Source organism: Corvus hawaiiensis, chromosome 6, assembly GCF_020740725.1.
Source record: "Corvus hawaiiensis isolate bCorHaw1 chromosome 6, bCorHaw1.pri.cur, whole genome shotgun sequence".
Lineage (NCBI taxonomy): Eukaryota > Metazoa > Chordata > Aves > Passeriformes > Corvidae > Corvus > Corvus hawaiiensis.
The window spans coordinates 8,663,657-8,685,279 of NC_063218.1; the positions used below are offsets into that span (position 1 = coordinate 8,663,657).

Consider the following 21,623-nt stretch of genomic DNA (forward strand, 5'->3'; position numbering starts at 1 on the left):
TGGTGGGATAAAGCTGTAAGAAAGTATGAGAGCCAAACATAAGCATCTAATCTAAGAGAACGTCTCCTGTGACAGTACAGTGTAATTCTGTTTAAAATTATGTATACTTCACTGAAAATAACCAGATAATAATTTCAGAATCTGCAAATAATTAATGTCCCCTCTGTAAATGCCAGTGGGGAAGACGTGTAGCATAAATTAGAGAGTAAGGGACGTGGAAGCTCTCTGTCTTGTCCCTGTTCAGATATTTTTTGTCCCATCCAATCTGGATTTAGTCCTAAGTGTGTGTATGATAAGGGGTATGTGGTGGTTCGTAGATCTCCTGGATGCGCTTTATGCAAGAGACGAAAATACCAATGAGTCAGGTATGTAACAGCATGTTCCAAAATCCTGATAGTCTGGGCAGCCACCTCCCCAACCTGCTTACCTGGCAAACCTCTAGTCAAGAGCTGGGCTGAGCTACGCCATGTATCTTCTTGTCTCTGTAGTCACATCTGTGGTGTAATAGTAATGAGATTGGAGTAATCTCACTGATCTGGGCCGAGTTGGACTGATAATTTAAATGTGAAAGGCTTCATAATCTCCTGCTGATCCCAGAAAGTTTTCAGCATTTAATTAAGGTCAGAATTAAAAAGATGATGGCAACAAAACCTTCTACATTTTCCTCCTTGCTTATAAATGTTAAACCATGACAGGTGAGTTCTTCTGAAATTCCTGGAGTGATGATGACACTTTTGTAAACCCCTTATAGGTTGGTGTAACAGAGCAGTAACAGTTGTCTCTAAAAAAACACTGAGAAGGTTTGTGCTCCTTTTTCTCTCCTCTTTCTTGCCCCATACCTGTTCCATCAGTTTCAAGTGGCTGTTTTGTGCAGACATGGCCACTGCATAGGTGGCTCTGTGTGACTCTCTAACAGTTCAGTAGCTCTTAGTTTCTTGCTTTAGACTACAAAATTGAAAGCCCAGCAAGGACTAAAGAGGGGAAAGCAGCTGGTGTGGGCTGTGTACACCCGTGGCTGTGTGGTGTGGGCATTGGGCTTGCTTCTGCTTCTGTGTGCAGGAGGGAGAAGAATGAGTGTGAACGGAGAAGTGACACAGCTGCTGCCAAAGCAGGTTGAAACTGCACTGCAGACGGAGAGGAGGTCTGTGGGGAGAGGAAGGAGACAAAGCAGCTGCAAGGGAGTTCCTGGGGCAGGGTGCACTTCACTGGGAGAGAAATTACCAGTGGAGGAAAGCTGAGCAGCGGGAAAGGAGGAGAGTGAGAGAGGAGCCTGGGAGAACAGGAGAGCAGCAGAAGGTTGCCAGAGCCAATAAATCTGGTGAGCCTTCTCCTCTCACTCTTCTTGGTTGTTTGAAGAGCTTGCCAGCAGGTGAACCTGTGGGCACCGGGCACCAGCTACTGCAGGGCAGCATCACAGGGTGCACAGGCATGGTCCTGCTGTGGCAGGCTGGAAAGGAGTTCAGCTCCTAGTGTGCTCCCTCATCTTCTCCCCAGTGTTAAACAAACAAGTGAGAAATCATAAGTGAGAAGGGAGGAGGGTATGTTTGATGTGCAGCTGTGGGTGCTTTGTAGTTGACCATTTGCTTTTAAAATTTTTAAATCAGTTGTTGGGGTGAGCAGAATTGGAAAAGCGTGGCCAGTACTGTGGCCACAGTAACATTCAATGGCCATTCAGTAACACCTTGAATGAGATTTTTGTGATTCAGTTGAGTAGAAATGTTACTGCAGGACCTTGTAGGACCTAGAGGGGCAGCCTGGTACCATGAAAAGCTGTTTGAGGTTCCTGAGAGACTGCCTCAGAAAACAGTGATCTGGTCAGTAAGCAAGAAACTGAAACATACTGACAGAAGAGCCATACCTGGGACCTCTGTCTTCCTTCCCTGAAGACCAGCTTAATAAATCCAGTAAATAACTGAGGTTTTGATTAAGTCTTTTCTTCTTATTCTACTGCTGGACATTTTGAATGTGGCTGTAACAGTCATGCAAGTGTCACCTGTGGAGGTTACTCAGATGAGCAGTAGCGTGGTGTGAGCAATGGGTGTTTCTTCAGACAAAGAAAGGTGGCATATCTTTCAGAGTAGATGTTTGTTTTCTCCTTTGCGGTGGCTATACATCATCCAGTGTTTTCCCTTTCATATTGTGATATATCATCTTGTGTTTCATGCTTGAGACGTTGTGAGAGAAGTGAGTGATGTTATGTAACATAAGCAGAGAATTATCTTCTTATGGTCTAAAAGTGACTGTTCATTTGATAAAGCAGTTGACTAATTAGTAAATTACCCATTGTTGTTTAAAATACTTGCGCTGCAAAATGTAAATGAAAAAATTTCTCCACTTGTCAGTATGAAAAATGACAATAGCAAAAATAATACATAGGACATCTGCTCTGATTTTTTTAAAATTTAAAATGCATTTAAGGCAGATGTTGCAGAATTTGAATGGAAATCGAAGTGGATAGAAGAACAAAACATAGCTGTTTACCTTTTATGAAGTCCCGTTTTCATGGCTAACATCGCTACCAGTCTGTGACTCAGTGCGTGTCTTTTTCCACTGTTTGTATCAGACTGAACTGAATGTTTTTAAAACTGCTGCTGTCAGGATGACATGTAGTTTCAATATTAACAGAAATTATTGATGTGTCAGTATTTTGGGGTGTTTTCTGATGTTGTCTCCCTTTTCACATCCTGTCTTTCCAGGAGAATACATCAAAACATGGAGGCCGCGGTATTTTCTGTTGAAGAACGATGGCACCTTCATTGGCTACAAGGAGCGACCGCAGGATGTTGACCAGCGGGAATCACCTTTAAATAACTTCTCAGTAGCTCGTAAGTGTTTTCTGCTGCTCCCTTGTCCAGTTTAGGGGTTGATGTCTTCTTGTAACATAGCTGGTAAGCTGCATCAGTGACACTCCTGCCCGGAGCAATGTATCTAAACACTAAGCATGTTTATTTGAGCTGATAAATCCCACTGTGTTTCTCAGGAGTGATTTGTGATGTAGAGGTTTGATGCTCTGATTTTCTTTTTTTTTTTTTTTTTTAAGTTTTCTAGTAACTTACCCTTTCTGGTTATTGAATAAAATGGGTTTATTTGTTAATATTTTGTATGTATGTTACTCAGCAAATAGCTTTAAAGTGAAAATTCACCCAGGTGCATGTACTTGGCAGGCAGGCGCAGCCAAAGCATTTCTGCCACCAGATCTGGATTCCAGTGGCATTGACATAGGTCGGAGTTACTCAGTTGTTGGCATAAAAGAATGCAGAGTATGCGCAGGTTTTAATAAAACACGCTTGGTTTTTCTTAATTTTGACCATAAACCCACAGTTCTTCTATCAAAGCCAACAAAAGGGTTTGGAAATAATAACATCTCCTAACCTCTGCACTCTCTCCTATGCAAACATTTCCGACTTTGCTCAGGTGCTGCAGCACAGGATGTGATAGAAGACACTGAAGATAATTTCCTTTTCTTGCTCATGTTTTTAACCTTTTGCTGTATACTTCCAGCTTTTATTTTCTCCTGTTCTTAATCTTTCCTGTCTTGTGATTTGCCTGTGTCTCGTTCCACCACTTAAAAATAGATCATTGTGGCACCTGTTATTAACAATGATCTGTTCTGTGCTCCTGGTGACTACTGAAAGCAAAGCTCTGCAGAGAGAAGGGTAGGGGCTTTCCCTCTTCATTACAGGGTAGCTCGAAATACGGGGGTTCATCTTTGTAGCTGATCATTAAGCAGATATTTATTTTGGAAGACCCTGCTCCTGGAACAGGACTGGGCAGCAGTAGGAATTAATGGAAATGTTCATTGTTTTTCCTCCAATAGCAGCGTATACCTGTTTTGAGTGATGATGGGAATAAATAATGGATATACTGTTGCCTGGTGCCTCTGTGCAGGATGCCAAGAGTGCTTTGGGGCTTATTGTCTCGTTTTAGAGAGAGAATTGTCATAGTGTTTTCATTTCAGTAATGACATGGTACTTTCCTCTTTAGACTGGTATCTTCTTACAGATCAAGAAGGTAAAGTAAAGCAGCAGAAAGCCATTAATTCATAAATTAATTCAGTACTTGGTCTATAGCCAGAGGCTTTTAACAAATCCACTTTCTGGAGGACACTTCCATCCTCTTGCTGCTAACTGCATTACTTGGGCAGCTCAGTGCTAAGGAGTAAAAATGTGTCCATCACTTTTTCTTTGTCCAGGTTGCCTTTAAAATAGGTTAACTTAAATCAGTTTTCACAACAGGAATATGGTGCTTTTTTGGCAGATTGAGCCCATCAGTCTCAGCATTTATAGATAAACAGGTTTGTTACCATGGCATCGGAGCATTGTCAGAGAAGACGCAGCACATGCCTATAGATGAGTTGTAGCCTCTGTAAGAGGCATCGTGGGCGGAGTGGTGGGTGAGAGGATGTTCCCAGCAGTGGCTCTTGTGTGGTGAACCAGTGGCAGGTTGGGAAGGCCTTGATGACTGAAGTGGGGCCTCCTTTCTTGAAGTCATTATTGTGGATTTGGGGCCACAGAAGCAGCTGTTTCCCCACCAGGATTTAATTTCTCATGTAGCAGGCAGGGCTGCCAGCACTTCTGTCCCTTCTGGGTGCCCTCCACACTTTCACAGATTCACAGAATATTCTGAATTGGATGGGACCCACAAGGATCATCAAATCCAATTCTTCAAGTAAATGGCCCATAGGGGGATGGAACCCACAAACCTGGTGTTACTAGCAGCAGGCTTTAACCAGCTGAGCTAATCTCAGGGATCATCGTTTGGATGTGTTTTGCACCATGGGCTTTCCCTTTGAACCTGCTTGCCTGATCCTTTCATTTAGGTTGACGTGTAGAGTTAGTGTGAATGAATTTGAGCTGCCTCTGGAGGAAGGCGTAGGCCAGAGCACAGGCCTGTAGAAGCCTCCTGCCAGTGAAAGGTGAGAGGAATGTAGATTAAATATTTTGTAAAAATTAATCCTTCTGTTTTCTTTTCCTCCAAGAGACCATGATAACCCTGACTTTTTTTGCTAATTAGTGAACCAGATTTTTTTTTTAATGAGATGGCAGGCTGTCTCTCTGTCAGTCTGTTCTTTGGAAGTGGTCCCATGTTTCTGATTAAAATCTTTACCCTCTTCTGCTGTAAAATAGTGTAGGCTTTTTTATCTTTGCAAGTAAAAGGACAAATTTTTTTAAAAGGGAATTTTATTACTTGTAGTGTAAAATTCATATTGAGTGATTCTGTCAGCCCATGAGAAGTAGAAAATAGTCAATTAGTGAGAAAACAGTGACAAGATAACAACTAATGGTGACCTGTCTTTTCCCTTATTAGGTATGAAGAAAGTATTAGCAATAAATAGTGTGTGATTTCCTTGGGCTTGACAGTCTCTTCTTATGCACTAGCCTTTTCCTTTTGGTCTGTGAGGGTTTTGATAATACATTTTTGAAAACTTGTTTCTAAGCCCCTCTAGCTAAAGAGAGGCTCACAATTTATTTTAAGTAACTTTTGCTTCACCTAATTTTCCTTTAAAAATAGCTGTATATCAATGTTTGCTGTGTTTAAGGAGATTATTTTCTGTGGAATTTACCTATTGGTGATTTATTTAAAAAAAAAAACCAACAACAAACAAAAAAAAATCCAAAAGAACCCAAATTAACACTCCTGAAAGATGGTGCCTGAGTATTAAACAGATTTTTGAGTCTTATTTGTGTTTGTGTTCTGTACTTTACCACTAATAAAGTAGAAGGAATAAAAAAGTGTGTACCTAAAAGTTGTGCTCCAGAGCCCCTGCAGATGAATAACCAATAGAGGGTGTGTTGTAAATCTTGGAGATAAGCAGCCTTCATACCGATTGTAATTTTGGATTATCGTGTGTGTCTCCCTATTAGGTTATAAACCTTTAAAACCATATAACTGAGAAAAGCAGTATATTGTGAAAAACCACATGGAGAGAAGAGAGGCTGTTCCTGTTAGAAAGGGATTATTTCTCCCAGCTGTCAAAAAGGAAGATGGACTGTGGCGGTTTTGTTGTACTGCTGAAAACATAATTGCTCAACAATACGAGAGCTCCTTTTGGGACAGGACTGTGTCTCTGCAGTCAAGCATTTATCAGAGGGCACAGGATGGCTAGATTAGTGGCTGGATTTTTTGTCTGCTGTTACTAAGAGCCACCTTTGTGCAGGTCTGTAACTTGGTGCTCCTGGCCCCTCGCTTTTGCCATGCTGAACAGTTCAGAGTTGAATCTATCCAGTGGTGCTATCAGAAAACAAACACTTCAACATAATATTCCAGTTTGTCTTCCAAAAGTTTTATTTCTTCATCATTCTTTTTTCCTCATTTACCTTTTTCCTTTTTTTTTTCTGTTTCCTTTTTCCTTTTTCTTCATACACTTCCTTAAAGAAGCCAAAGCAGGTAATAGGAAGGATTCTTCCTTGACATTATTGTTTTAAGTGTGATGTCATTATACAGGGAGCAGAGTTTGACACTTTCATCGAAAGTAATCTGCCTTTTAGCTTAAGTGCTGGGAAAGCAAATATTGTGACATTTTAGAAAGTCACTGGGATAATGCTAAGTGTCTTTCAAATACAAAATGGTAATTTCCATTTGAATGCCTTGGTGTCTATTCCTGTTAGGAACAATTTCTCTGTCCTACTTACTTTAAAAGACCAAACGCCAGGAAAGAATCAAGAGGTTCTTCAGAGCGATTTAAATAATTTTTAACAGGCTGCTGTTTATACTACTTACTCTGGTGCAAATGGGGAATACTTACGTGTGCCTGTTTCACAGGAAAAACTTGTTTAAAGTGGGTAAACGACCCTTTGCCCCTATTTGAAATGTGACTGTTTTTATAGCAGAACCCCCAAACATGCTGTAAATTATACCTAATACTACACAGCATCTGTATCTGGCTCTGCTGGAGTGGTGTATGGTGCAGTACATGATTAGGGAAGGTGAATTTGGTGCTTCTCTAACTTCTCAACTACAGTGAAGAGCACACAGTTGGGTTTAAAAGTAAGGAAGGAACTACTGTTCATTTGTTTCATTGATAAAATCCATGTGATTGTCATATATGGTGAGAAATAAGTGGTAGTTTCAAACTTTCTAGAACCTATGTGGTACAGCACTTCGGTAAAGCAATTTAAAAGTAAAGCCTTCTGTATTTCTTGATATGTGCTGTTATGATTGAGCAGGGTAATTAGACAGCATATTGTTCACTAAACAAAACAATTCTGGGTGACATTCTTGAATTATAGTGGTTATTAACTGACAAATCTCTATTATTCATCTTGCTGTATGCCTTAAAGATTGCTGGATCAGCAAGCTTAACAAATATCAATGGACAGTGCTGATTTAGGGGAAGAGTGACATTTAATTGGTCCCTTTCTATGACAGGAAAAGCCTTGCGTGGTTTATCATGCTGAAATTAAATGGTTAAATCTAGTATTCATGAGTAGTTTAAGTATCTGTGCAGCTACTTCAGAATGTGACTCTGAAGTGTTTTTAAAATCTAAGCAAAACCTCTCTGTTTATTTCTTCATAGCATTGTACTTCGGTACAAGTATGGGAGAACAGCTCTGGATTAGCACAAGGTTAGGAAATAGCCTGATGTTGTTCTTTGAGTCTTCAGGCAGATTCAGTGTCTTAGGGCTGCATTGTGCAGGCTCCTTGAGGACAAACCCAGCCTTAATCTAATCATGTTAAGCAGATAAAAATGGGAGGCAGAACAAACAAACAACAAATAAAGAAGGGCAGCTAAACTGAGATGGGCGGTCCGGGCACAGGCATGAGATCTTTGAGCAGAATTTATCAGCACCAGGCACACGGGGCTGCGCCAGCCCGGGCACTCGTGTTTGGCTTTCGTTGCCATTCTGTGAGAGGACAGGGGTGGCTGGGAGGCCGAATCCAGCGTGGCTGCGTGGAAGTCGTTTAATCTGGGTGAATGAAGGAGTGCCGTTTATCACACAAAAGCCTTTGCATGACTCATTAATAAACTTTCTCTGATCTAATTGGAGTGGTTTAGTAGGATGCAGTATAACCTCAGCGTGCTATTAAAGAAAAATTATATTTTCTTGTCATGAAAAATGCAGTTACTAATTGAAAAGCTTATCATTCCAGCAGCAAATGAGGCATGAAATATATTGCCAAAAATATGGCACCCAAAAACACTGGCAGTAAATATTTTATCTTGGTGCTAATTAAGAGCTTGAACTTAAAACTGAGCATTCTAAATTTACACAATAATGAAATTAACCTAATGGTACCAGTGTAGCCTTAGTAACATGTACTGTTATTCTGGTGGATTCTGCCCTCGACTTGCACGTTGCTGATGGTGGAGGAGGTTCATAGCTCTAGCAGTAAACAGAAATTTCTTCTTGTCTTCATAATGCCTTTTTATTTACTTGGAAGTCGATTTAGAAACTGAAGAGAAATAACAGCAAGCTTGTGATTTCATTAACTGCAAGGAAAAGAGTTTAATGCAAGAAAAAAACTCCCACAATTATGTTCTATTTTTTTTTCCCCTGCTCCCTTGGTTTCTTAATTTGACTTTCCTCCAGCAGGAGCTGTTTAATTAATTAGCTTTTCTATTAATGTTTATCTAAAAATGCGGTGGTTTGGCTCCTGTTGTTATTTCATTGATTTTCTTTTGTTTTTCAGATCTCTGTTAGTAGAGCTAAAGTGTACCCTTTATCAGGTGCATTTTTCTGGCCCTAATTTGAAGGATAAACACTTGTAAAATCCTAAGAAGCTTAAAGTAGTAGATGTGGTTTAAAAATTGAAAAAAATTACACTCAGCTCTCAACATTTTGATGAAGGAAGTGGTGGCTTTGCATGTAGCTGTGCTTCTGTAGCCTTTTTAGGTTGTGCTTAAACCCTGGCAGTGATGGAAGCTGCTCGCTGTGTGTCCGTGCAGCATCCGACTGCGGCAGCTCTCCCCAAGGCGTTTGGAACGGGGTCTTCTCAGGGGGTGCCTTTGCAGTTTGATGTTCCCTCTAGTGTTTGAGGGCTGGAAATGCTGAGTCTGATCATCATCAGGTTGCTGCAAAATGATCAAATGCTCTCTCGCAGCTCCCTGGAAGCCATGGACAGGGTTTTATGTAGGAAGGTCAATTGGAGGGAATGTGGGGGCTCGACATTAGTTTCTGTGTGTGTAATTGCTGCATTATCAAATGACTTCCCGACCTGCCACTGGTTCACCAGGTGTATCAAATGTGCTGTGCTCTGGATGACCTTTAGAGTATGAGACTTGAGTCTGAATGGCTTCTGTGTTATCACATCCCATTTCTGCTTACCTCTATGGGCAGACCAAATGTGGAGCCTTTCAAAGCAGAATTTGATTTCGGAGCTGCTTAGATGGCTATCTCCCAAGCTATTTATTGGTTTCATCAACACAGTAAATTGTCTCAAGTCTCCTGAAGAAGTACTTACAGAGATTTTTATGGCTGATTAATTGCAACAGTTTGCTAGATAAGAATAAAGACAAATGATTATTTAAACCTGCTTATGTACCATGACTCTTTCTTCCTTGATTGTGGTAGAGTGCCAGCTGATGAAGACAGAGCGACCTAAACCAAACACATTTATCATTAGATGCCTCCAGTGGACCACAGTAATTGAAAGAACATTTCATGTGGAGACTCCAGAGGAGCGGTATGTTTCATTCATATTTAATGCATAAACTCCTTGCAAAAGCAGATGCAAGTGTTCAGCATTAATAGTGAGTCCTTTGCTGAAGCTCTTATTTATCAGATGATGTACGTCTGGACTGAAAAGTGACAATTTTTGAGTGCCTCAGGTTTAGTGCCTTTTCCAGTGTAAAAGGTATTCTAAAGGGGGGTTTCAGAGAGTGGATTTTGAGCAGTGTTTGTAAATGAAGTGTTGCTAGGTTGGGTATCCAAAATGGACAGGTGCAGGTGTGTACCAGCACAGAGGTAGTTATTTCTGGAAACGCAAGGTTCATTTCTCACTGGAAATGTTGTGGTAGTAAAATAAAGAGTTTCTGACCTGGGAGTTTCTGGAAGGATGAGCACAAGTGAAATAGAGATTCAGGCAGAGTTGAGTGGTATCAAAATAGTTACCTTTTAAAATCTGTTTAGACACCCTATTTCTAAAGGAAAAGTTAGTTGTATCATTGCTGATTGCTAATGTTTTATGCAAATTAGATAATAAAGGTGATAGTTATCTGCTGCAGGTGCAGATTCCTGTTTCATCTTTTAGGAAACAAAGCTAAGAGCTACATCCTGTGCTCTCATCATTGGAGATTTGATCTTCTACCTCCAGAGAGAAGAGTTTTCCAGCACAGCTATTATACAACTACTGAGTATTTAAATATTTACTTGCTCTTCAGAAACTGAAATTATTCCACTACCATTGCCATAAGGGAGTGGGTATTTAAAACCCCAGTCCTCTCTAGATATGATACTGGCACGTGTTTATTTTGAAGACCAGTAAATTCTACCTAGTATTACTTCTTTCTCTCATAGTCTTTGCATGCACTGATTTATTGCTTTTGATTATGTTACAATGATCAGAAGAAGGTTAAGTCAAATTAAAAGCAAAGAAAAATAAACTGGTCCTTGTTTCTTTTAGGAACTTTGTGGTCAGTGACCCTAAAGGGAGTGAATAGCAGTTTCCACTTGGAGGAAGATTGTATTTCAGTCTTGTTTTGTTCCCTCCTAGCCAATTAAGTCAGCTTTCTGACATTTCAGGGCTCAGAGTGTTAGTCACCTCTGTTGTGTACTCTTGAGACATAAAAGCTGAGGGTGAAATTCTGTTCTTGCAGAAATCAGAGATACTCACTTCAGGAGGGCCGAGATCTCAACCAAGTCAGTAACAAAAGAGATATGAAGGTCAATATGCCTTTAGGTTTCTCTGTGCCTTTTAAACCAATGTTTGGTTTTTTGAAAGAGATGGAAAGTACAGAAGTTCTTTTTGTGATCATTCTGAATATAAAAATATGACTAGTAAATAAGAGCATGTGTTTGTGATGGTGAATGGAGTAGTTTGTGCTGGGAGTATAGGGAGAATGTTCAGAATGTGTGGCTTTACCTTGCTGCCCCCAGCCAGGGCTGGATGAATAGGGCACAATTCAGGCAAAATCCACAAGGCAGGAAAGACCTTAGGTGGTGCAGCTTTTATTAGATACCTGTGTGGGATTCTTTTTCCCATGGACTTTGCTTCCACTCGGGAATGATCTGCCTCTTCCATCCGTCACAAACTGAAACTTACGTGTTCAGATACGATTTTAAAAAAACAAAACAACTTCATAGGACCAGTGAAAAATTGGACATTGATAAGGATGGCATGGTTGTGCTGCAGATTGTGCACAGAGTTGATCAGCAATGGCTACTGCTGATCCTGCTGTAGTAGCAAAATATTTTACCTGGGATGTCCTTAGAAGAAGAGTTTAATCAGTGCCTAGAAAACACCAACTAAACCACCACATCATGTTCCCTGCATATATGAAGAGAATAAGCATTTTAAGTTCAGATAGTCCACTGGATGTGTCTTCAGCCCCTGTGTGTGTCTTAAAGCCCATCCCTGGAAGCCCTTGTGAGTTGTATTCTTCATGTTCAATAAATTTGCAGTGAAATCGAGTGAAGGCCAAGAACTTTCACTTCAGTAGCTTCCAAAGGTGTGAAATCTCCCAAAGGACACTGGAGTGGAAGTGGTCTCCATGAGAGTTGAAGGGGTCACTGTCAGAACACCCATTGCTGAAACAGCTGTGGAAACTATATCGTAACCAAGACCTGTGCCTAAGATGAAATGTCACTGCTTTTGCTGACATTCTGCTAAAGTTTACACAGCAATTGCTGTACTGCTGTCATCATCTTTACAACAGAAGAATAACCTAAGTATCCTGGGCTTTAATACCTTCTCCAAGAACATCCCTTGTCACTAAAGCCACTAAAATTTAGGATACGTGTGCGAAGAGGTGCCAGTGTCCCCAGGAGCTGGATGTGTGTTTCAGTGCACCATAGAAATGTAGTAGTTGTATTTAATTGCTTTGTGATTCATGTAAGCCTTTTGCTTGTTGGTTTCAGCAAGTCTGCTTTGGTTATGTAAATCTCTGTATCACCAGGTCATATCTTGAGCTGTTGACTGAATGCCCACTAGAAATTCTGTTATCTGAAAAGCCTTGTATTATTTCCAGACTGGGTTTCTAGTATGAGTAATAAAGATATGTGATTAAAAATGCATTTTTACAGTGCTTGAAAATGCACATAATTTATTGTATCTTCCATTAATTCATCAGAGAGCATTAGTGATTCTGTACTGCTTGGTGATCTTTGCCATGGCAGATGATAGTCTAAAGCCACAAGTAATGAATGTCTTTGCCTATATTTTGCCAGGGAAGAATGGACAAAAGCTATCCAAACAGTAGCAGACAGCCTCAAGAAACAAGAGGAAGAGATGATGGATTTTAGATCTGGCTCTCCCAGTGATAATTCAGGTGCCGAAGAAATGGAAGTTTCTATGACAAAGCCAAAACACAAAGTGGTAAGTGGGCATAGCAGGAATCACTGTTTTTTAGGTCTTCTCAAATATAGACTAGAAATACCATCAAGCCATGTCTGTTCCACTGACAATTACATGATTGGCTGTAGATGCAGCTTCTGGATGAAGCAATTGTCTGAGCTGAGCAGAGCCTGTCTGGGTCTGCCGGAGTTCTGAGTTCACATGTCCTTACTGGATGGCGTTCAAGGCCAGCTCGGGTCTAGGTTTGGTTTGCCTGTTTTCCTGTGATACAAAGAGTGAAACCAAAGCTCCTGCTGGACCATGTGACTCTGTAAACTCCTTGCAGGCTGGTGCAAAGGTATTCTGGTGGATTTGCAGGATTTAGGGTGGGTCCAGTGGATTTAATTGCTCTGGATTAAGGGTTTAGGCTACCTCCAGCCAGCCACTGCAGTGTCTGTCCGTAGTGCTCCTACAGTTCGAGGGTTTTTTGACATTAGGCACTAGATAGTCTGAACACACAGGGCCAGGTCAGCAATGGCCTTCCATGATGTGAGTATGTGCCAGAGGAGATATATGCCCTGTTGACCCTTTTTGGGCATCTGTCTTCAACTTCCCTTCATTTCTTTCTACCCCCTTGTGTTCTTCTGTTTGTATTTCTGTTTTCCAAAGTGTTCCCACCTGTTCCTTCAAGAGGGAATTGATGGAACCTTTTCCTGTGCAAATACATTGTGGATTTTAGGTGGGCACTTCCTTGTGTCCTCATCTCACCATTATCATCCTCACCTGCTTTCGTAAGTTTGTTTCAGTTTGGGAAAACATATAAAGTTTTTCTATAAAAAACCAGCCATCCCCCAGTGTCTTCACTAAGCTTGTGTGTTATCCCCTTGTGTCATGTCAGTGCTTTCAGAGTGATGTGGGTAGCTACTTTCATGCCACTCTGAGTTAGAGCTGCCAGTAGGCTTCTGGGTCTCTGGCTTAACAGATCCTGCTCTTGCTGCAGTCCTTCATAGAAATGCAAGAGCCACCTCATTCATCAGCTGGATACATTCTTCTGAAACAGCGACTGTCTCTTCCTGGACATGTTAGTGAGGATAACCAAAATGATTACTGGGGTCCTGGCGTCAACTGTGTTGAGCAGTTTAGCAGAAAGTCTCCTCTGACTGCTCTAGGGAAGAATATGGAAAAGTTTGCTGTAGGGGGCATCTTAAAATCTTTCTCCAGACGAGGCTGCAGTGGCCTTTGGTTGTTGCCATGTTGGCCATGGTCACTGAGCTGATGGTACAGAGTCTCTGCTCAGCCTCCAGCACATTCTGATTCCTCCAATGATTTTCCTCACGGAGAGACAAATGAGAGCCAATGGCTGATCTGTGAGGCAGTGTCAGGGAATGGAAGGATTTGATATCTTGCAACATTTTGGGATGCATGTGTGTAGGGGAAGAGGCAGGTCAGACCTTGCCCTGGTGAGGCAGTGAACTGTCCCACACCCACCCAGCCTGGCAGAGCTGCCAGTCACTGGCACACCAGAGGCAGTGCTCCACTCTCCCCATACCCAGCTCCTGAGTGGCCAAATGACCACAAGTCCACCTGGGGAAAAGGCCCATGAAGGCCAAGGGGTATTTAAGGCCAAACAGGAGGCCATCATCTTGTCTGGATCCTACCTCTTCTTGGAGTTTCGATCTGAACATGGCTGGAACCCAGGAGCTGGTTAGCTGTATGTGTGCTTTTCTATATCTTTTCTGTCTTCCTTTCTTTTTCTTCTGATTCCCTCTTGTTGGAATATTTCGAGTAACTTACCATCGAATGAGTTTAAAGTTTGCTAAGTTGAATGGTCCAAGTTAATGCTGTGAGAAGTGTTTTATGTTGATTGGATGTTGCAGTAAACCTTTAGCCAAAGTTGCCTGACTTTCTAAAGTTTGCCAGTAAACTTGAGTGTTGTTTTGACCCTCATGAGAGTATCTGGTTGGCATTTCTCCCGTGCATCCAACTCAGAATAAGGAGAATAATAAGAAGGTAGTTTTCTGATGTTCTCCTGCAAAGAGGTTATGGAATTCTGGATATAGAAGCCTAACCCGAATTTGCTCTCCACTTGCAGAGTTGTTGGAAGTAAAGCTTGATCAGACCCAGACAGAGAGATGTGGTCTGAGAAAAACTGGCAAAAACCGCAGGTACTTGCAGAGAATATTGAAATTTTGTCAAAAGAAGGGGAAAAAAAAACCTGGTAAGGGTTCCACATCAGAGTCTTTAATGGCTGCCCAGAAAGAGAAGCATGTGTCTGGAGAAAGAGCAGCTGATGAAGTTGCTAATTGCCTTGGAGGCTGAAACAATAGCTTGCCTCAGGGCAGAGTGAGAATTAACAGCCCAAAAGCAACTAGCAGCAAACCTGAGAAACCTGTTAAACAACTTTGTGGGGAGCCAAAGGGCTTTAGAGTTGCAAATTAACACCGTGGAGGGAGGTGTGGAGGATGAACCAGGGTCTTCCAGCCTAGGGGAGGAGTTGGGTCTCCCTGAACATGATGTCAACCCCCTCAGCTCTTGGGAGGAATTTGATGCAGCAAAGCCAAACCCCTCCCCAAACCATAAACTCCGCCCATGGGTAAAAAATTAGGAGGTGGGACTCTCTTGAGCATGATGTCACTGATGTCACCTCCCTCCACTCCTTGGAGGAGGGGTTTGACTCAGCAAAGCCAACCCCCACTGCCCCCCCACCGCAAGCCCTGCTATCGAGAGGCAGAGCCAGTTGTGATGATACCACACTCTGCAACAGATTTGGTTAATTTGCAAGGGAAAAGTAGCAGTTGTCCTAAAGAAAACCATACTGAAAATGTTTTGAAAATTTCAGTAATGGGGAGTGAAATAAAGCTTTCTGAGGAGGGAGCAACCTATTGTGTGAAAAGTTTAAACCTGTTGGAGGGAGAAAATCTCATCCCTCTCCCACTTCAACATGTGATAAAATTACTGGGAGAGTGTGGGAGCCTGTGGGCTTCCAACCAATGCACGGGAAGCAGCTGATGCCCTGTCAGCCTTCTTCCATGTTATTGTTATTTATTGCAAAATTCAAGGATTGAGACCAAGACAAAAAACTCTGTGACAGCTCCAAAAAGTGAGCTGGGAGAGGGTGGTGAATTCAAATACTTTGAAAAGTTCAGTGGAAATAAATGGAAATTCAGTTTCCCTGTATTTGCAATGAAGCTTTGCAAACTCCTCCTACACTGCCTCCTCCTGGCAGCAGTGGGTATTGAGCCTTGCCTGCCACTAGAGGCTGGAGGCAGAACTGCTGCAGAATTCATAACCTTTTGAAAAGGGAAAAAATACTTTTGTCATTGTGCAAGTTTGTTGTTTTAGTCTTGGTAATAACGCGGAATGTTCAAGTATATCCTGACCAGCCAGAAGACTGGGTATATGTCTGGAAGTGGAATAAAGAGCTGCTTTATCAGAAGTGGAAAGGACTTTTAAGTGAACATGGAGCTGTGAGATCTGCAGCTGGAGGCATCTAAATTATGTGAATAAAGTCGGCTCTGGACAAAGAGAAACACAGAGGGACCGTATTGGGTAATATAGTAAACAGTTAATCCTCTGCAGATAAAGCTGCAACGAAATCTGAAATCTAAAGTGAAATACATGAAATGGTTTATCATTTTATATTTTCAGAACAGTGTCCCCAGTATGCCAGCACAGCTCTTTGCTCCAGGTTTAGTCAACCACCCTAGCAGGACCTTGTACCTAATGATTATAGTAGCAGGTATGGTTTCAAAGGGGTAAGCGAGCAAGAAAGGGAAAAGGACACTGCTGTCTTTTCTAAGGACCACTCTAACATCACACATGTAGAACAAATTTACATTATCGGTTGTCTTAAGGACTGGAGTCCAGATTTGCAAAATTGGATGTAACAGAATATGTAGATCCAACGAAAACAATTTTGTCTAAAGTGAAAAGGTCTCAAAAGGATGGCTGGCTGCTCTAACTCAGGTTTGCCTACATGGTGCTAAGAATGCTCATCAGTATTGTTAAGGTACTAGATAACTTAAGTTTCATTAGTGATGGTTGCATTTTTGATGTCTTCTAAGTTTATTTTCACAGGCTGTTAATTATTCAGTGAAACTGTCTGTGGCAGAGAACACAAAAGTTTGCCAAGTGGATGCTTCCTCTTTTTGAGCTAGGTCTGAGTGGAACTGAGATTTCTCCTAGAAGTGTTCCATGAGAGGATGAAGTGGTGACAGGACAGAGGAGTTGCTGTCCTTCACTGCACCAAGTGTTTACATGTTTTTATCTTACAAGGTTTTAAGATACTTATGTTCATATATGTTTATATAAGTTTGTTGGCTGCAATATTTTGAGATACTCGTATTTTCTCTTGTCACCAGAGTGAGTGGAAAAGATTCCTCCCTCTAATAGTTTTGGGAGCTCACACATAGGATTTCATGTGATGATGGAAATAAATTTGTGTACCTCTTCCTGTCTTCTCAGTGCAAAGTATAAAATTACTGTATTGGGGGAAGTGTGCCTAGTAATGGTAAGCGATGTGTGAAGAATGATTGTGCAGAAGGAGGGGATGTTGAACTGTTGGTGGCCCTGGAAGGAAGGAGAAAGGGGGCTGACAATGGAGCTGAAGTGGAGCTGGGAAGTTCCAGCTGTAGATAAAGAAGGCATAAGTGATTAAGAGAAAAAAGGTTTGGGGTTTGAGAACTGCTGAAGGGCTTGGTAAAGTTGGAAAGTGTTTGGTCCAAACTCAGGACCCTGACTAAAATGATACGCTGCGGAGGTTGGAATGACTGAGTGTTGTTATATATTTGACCCCACTCCTGAGGCAATTCAGACTATTTGGTAGTAGAATTTTACTGAATGTTGTTTCTGATGGTGCCCGCTGACCTCTTCCTCTTTCCATGGGTACAGGTTCTGGTAATTCCCCCGAAACCTGCTTGGTGGGAGGGATATGGGTGGCAATTTGGGACATGTATATTTGTTTAGGTTGTGCTGAAACCTGGACCTCTAAGAGAATGGACTCCAAAAGGCAAAGCAGCCTAACTATTGATCCATGCAGAGTTTGGCAAGGAGTGCAATGTGTTGCACTATCAATAAGCCATAGAGAATCCTAAATTGAACTCGCCAAGCTATTTTGGAGCCCAGCTTACCAGTCCAACAAGTATCAATCATAATTGTATAAAATTGTCTAACGTTCAAGAATGCCAAACCTCACAGAAGAGGAGTGCTGTCTCAAGGAACGCACAGGAAATCACAGACCAAATTGTTGGACTCTTCAGGCACTGCAGCTGAGAGAATGGTTCATGAACTCTTCCCCCGGATCCTGATTTGAATCACACCTCGCCTGCAGTTCTAGAGACTGAGGGGGTGGGGAGTGATGAACTGCACAGGAGGAAATTCACTAGATTTACGCTTTGGTTGTTGGAATAGCAATTGCCTGTTATATGAGTTCCAGTGTACTTTCCTGTTCTTTCCTTTCTGCTCTGTCTACTAGATTAGACCGTGAGACAAGAGGTACCATTATTGTGGTCCGGGTCAATATCTTGAGCCAGAGGGTGGTTGTCAGGGAATGGAAAGATTTGATGTTTTGCAACATTTTGGGATGCGTGTGTGTGGGAGAAGGGGCAGGTCAGACCTTGCCCTGGTGAGGCAGTGAACTGTCCCACACCCACCCAGCCTGGCAGAGCTGCCAGTCACTGGCACACCAGAGGCAGTGCTCCACTCTCCCCATACCCAGCTCCTGAGTGGCCAAATGACCACCAGTCCCACCTGGGGAAAAGGCCCATGAAGGCCAAGGGATATTTAAGGCCAAACAGGAGGCCATCATCTTGTCTGGACCCTACCTCTTCTTGGAGTTTCGATCTGGACATGGCTGGAACCCAGGAGCTGGTTAGCTGTATGTGTGCTTTTCTATATCTTTTCTGTCTTCCTTTCTTTTTCTTCTGATTCCCTCTTGTTGGAATATTTCGAGTAACTTACCATCGAATGAGTTTAAAGTTTGCTAAGTTGAATGGTCCAAGTTAATGCTGTGAGAAGTGTTTTATGTTGATTGGATGTTGCAGTAAACCTTTAGCCAAAGTTGCCTGACTTTCTAAAGTTTGCCAGTAAACTTGTGTGTTGTTTTGACCCTCATGAGAGTATCTGGTTGGTATTTCTCCCATGTGTCCAACTCAGAGTATATGAACCACTGTAAAGCCCTTTCAAATGTCCTGTTGAGCGAGTAGATAGAGGCCTTACAGGCAGTCATTTTGTCTTTGGTTTTCGGTGCTGTTCAATGAACAGCACAAGAAAACTGGTCTCCTAGAGAGGTGGGGAACATCAGAAAAAAGGTGTGGGTTTATTCCCTGGAATCAGAGCAGCGTGTGCTTTTTAATGAATGTCTGCACTGACAAAGAGGTCAGAATGGCTATGGATTAATACGTGGAGTGTTGCTTGCACTGTTGAGTCATGCAAAAGAGCATTCGTTTAATTGAAAGCTTACGGTTTTCTGTGAATAGTTTGATTGATTATTTTTGGGAGTGCACTGGCATTCATTTTTGTGGAAGAATCATTTCTGCTTCTGAATTCTACTAAACAAAAGGATTAAAAAAATCACATGTGTGACATATGCAATACATTCTCTCGTGAACAGAAATTCTGGTCTGAGAATAGTTAGATCTTGTAATTTAGTTCTTCTTTATCTGTGTCGTTAACAGACCATGAATGAGTTTGAATACCTTAAACTACTGGGAAAAGGCACTTTTGGAAAGGTCATTTTAGTTAAAGAAAAAGCAACTGGACGGTATTATGCTATGAAAATTCTGAAGAAGGAAGTTATTGTAGCAAAGGTGAGTAGATGGGAAACTTGGGGACATGGTTCACCCTTGATACACCCTTTGGGCAAAGTCATGGGAAGGATTCTCAGAGTGCTTGTAAATAATTGCTCTGTTAGTGTTTGAAATGGACCCCTGATCTGGGGAATCACTTTGCTGATTTCCTTCTGCTTGTGTTTCAGGATGAAGTAGCGCACACGCTGACAGAAAACCGGGTTTTACAGAACTCTCGGCACCCGTTCCTAACAGTAAGCATTTCTGCCTCTGCTCAGTGTAACTTGACATTACAACCACCAAGGCTTTCCTTATTTTTTGTTACTTACCTAATGCAGCTGAGATTTGTGTTTTCAGAGTGGCTGTGTATTTTTGTACCCTTCCATTTTTGGGATGCACAAATTAAAATACTTTTTAAAGTTTTCTAATTCTTGCAGAGCAGGTCCTTAGCACCTCTTGAAGACTGTTTCAGGGTGTGGTTTGACTTTAGGGCTCACCCATTTAATGACTTGCTATCTCTGAGAGAAGTATCTGCTTTCCTTGTCCTTCAAATGTTTGGTCTTGTCTTTGTAGCACAGATCAGGGTGACCCTGATCTTGTGACAAACAAATTCAGGAAGATATAGTGGGGGGAAAACCCTTTAATTTTGTCTTCGTTGTTTTTTTAAGCTCCCAGAAACAGCTCACTGTGGAATCAGAGCACTGGTAACGCCAGCCAAAGGATGGTGGTGTGAGTGTGTGGAATGGGGAGGGGAAGAGCAGGACTGTGCTTTATCTGCTCCTTTCTTTTTGCATTGTAAAGTCAAACCATACTCTCATTTTAGACCTCCAGTGCCATCAGTCTCTCTGGGCTGAGTTCAGATATTCAGGTTCCGTCTCAAGATTTTGTTTCTGATATTTATTAGAAGTTGTCTCTGAATTGTTTACAAATTATTAAAGCCTCTAAGAGATTTTGTAGGATCCTGGTTGTTTCCTTGGGCCAGGTACAAGGGCTTAGCTGGAATTCAGACCTTTTAATTCATGACCTCTGGAAGTAAATATTGCCTGTATTGAGTATAATCAATAGTGTTGACATGTCTAAAACCTAGTCCTTCATTTTTCCGGGAAATATATGACTGGTTTAAAAGTGTCACCCCTTGTAATGAAGACAACAATATCATATGCAGTATTTTCTTTTTAATGCTTTTATAAACCCAAATATCCAGAACTAGGGCTGTCCTGAGAAGTTAGCTACAAGACTGGGTTTAGCTTGGATACTAAGAAAAGGTTCTTACCCAGAGGGTGGTTGGGCCCTGGAATAGGCTCCCCAGGGAAGTGGTCACAGCACCAACCTGACATAGTTCAAGAAAAATTTGGACAACGCTCTGAGGCCCATGGTGGGGTTCTTGGGGTGGTTCTGTGCAGGGCCAGGAGTTGAACTTGATGATCCTTGTGGGTCCCTTCCAGCTCAGCATATTCTGTGATGAAAAATCTTAGTACTATGGCAAACAAGTTGATGTTACTCTTGTCATGGGAATACATGTGACAAGACTACACACAGGCACCTTGTGACTCTCCATCACAGCCTCCACCCGGTCTGTTTTTGTGAATTGCTCACAAATTGGTATTGACAGTGTTGACCAATCCCCTGGCAGGCTGTCAGCAGGGAGCAGTTGCAGGCAGCAGGGCAGAGACCAGGGGGTTGGTGTGTGAAAATACGTATGTGTTTCATATAAGAGGTCTTGTAGCCAGTGTGGTGAAACCTTGTGCTCCAGGGTTTGGTTTTGGTCTCTGATCTGAGAGTTGAACCTGTGGCCTGAGGAGGAAACTTCACAGTCACTGTTGGTACATTTTGAGTCCCTGTTAATGGGGCAGGACTTTGTTTTGCAGTATTTTAGGTGATAATAGGTTCTGCAAGGGATTTGTTTAATGTTTTATTAAATTTATTTAATGAAGTAAGTCCTCAGCTGCAACAAGAAAAGTATAAGTGTTATATAAGATTTAAGGACGGAAAGTTCACTAAAATAGAAAATTTCATGTCTGCTTCTGAATATCTATTAAAAATGCTAACTGTCACTATGATCTGTCTTCTAAGTTTTGGTTTAAATCTGTTTCAGGCTTTAAAGTATTCCTTTCAGACACATGATCGCTTGTGTTTTGTTATGGAGTATGCTAATGGAGGGGAGGTAAGGGAAATACAATACTGTTTAATACTTTAGGATTTTCCTGTTCTACTTCTAATTCTGCTTGACATTATTTAGCTAAGGTCCATTTTTGCAATTCTAATTAATCCAAGTTGTCCCAGTTAAACAGAGCTGTTTGCAGGTTTAACTAACATTAAGAAGTAAGAGTCTTAATTTTTTAACTCCATTTTTAGAAGACAGAGGTTTTGGGCATAGGTTCATATTTTATATGACAGCAATATATT

The 21,623-nt window shown here is 41.6% G+C and overlaps 1 protein-coding gene across 1 annotated transcript in view; it reads left to right on the forward strand.

Annotated features, from left to right (window-relative positions):
* The window catches only part of AKT1 (AKT serine/threonine kinase 1), an 80,416-nt gene that overhangs the window by 38,373 nt on the left and 20,420 nt on the right, over positions 1-21,623 (forward strand). The window contains exons 3-8 of the mRNA XM_048305726.1: positions 2,697-2,825; positions 9,513-9,624; positions 12,327-12,474; positions 19,107-19,238; positions 19,406-19,471; positions 21,313-21,381. Of these exons, the coding sequence (XP_048161683.1) occupies positions 2,697-2,825; positions 9,513-9,624; positions 12,327-12,474; positions 19,107-19,238; positions 19,406-19,471; positions 21,313-21,381 (656 nt within the window). The remainder of the gene's footprint in view (positions 1-2,696; positions 2,826-9,512; positions 9,625-12,326; positions 12,475-19,106; positions 19,239-19,405; positions 19,472-21,312; positions 21,382-21,623) is intronic.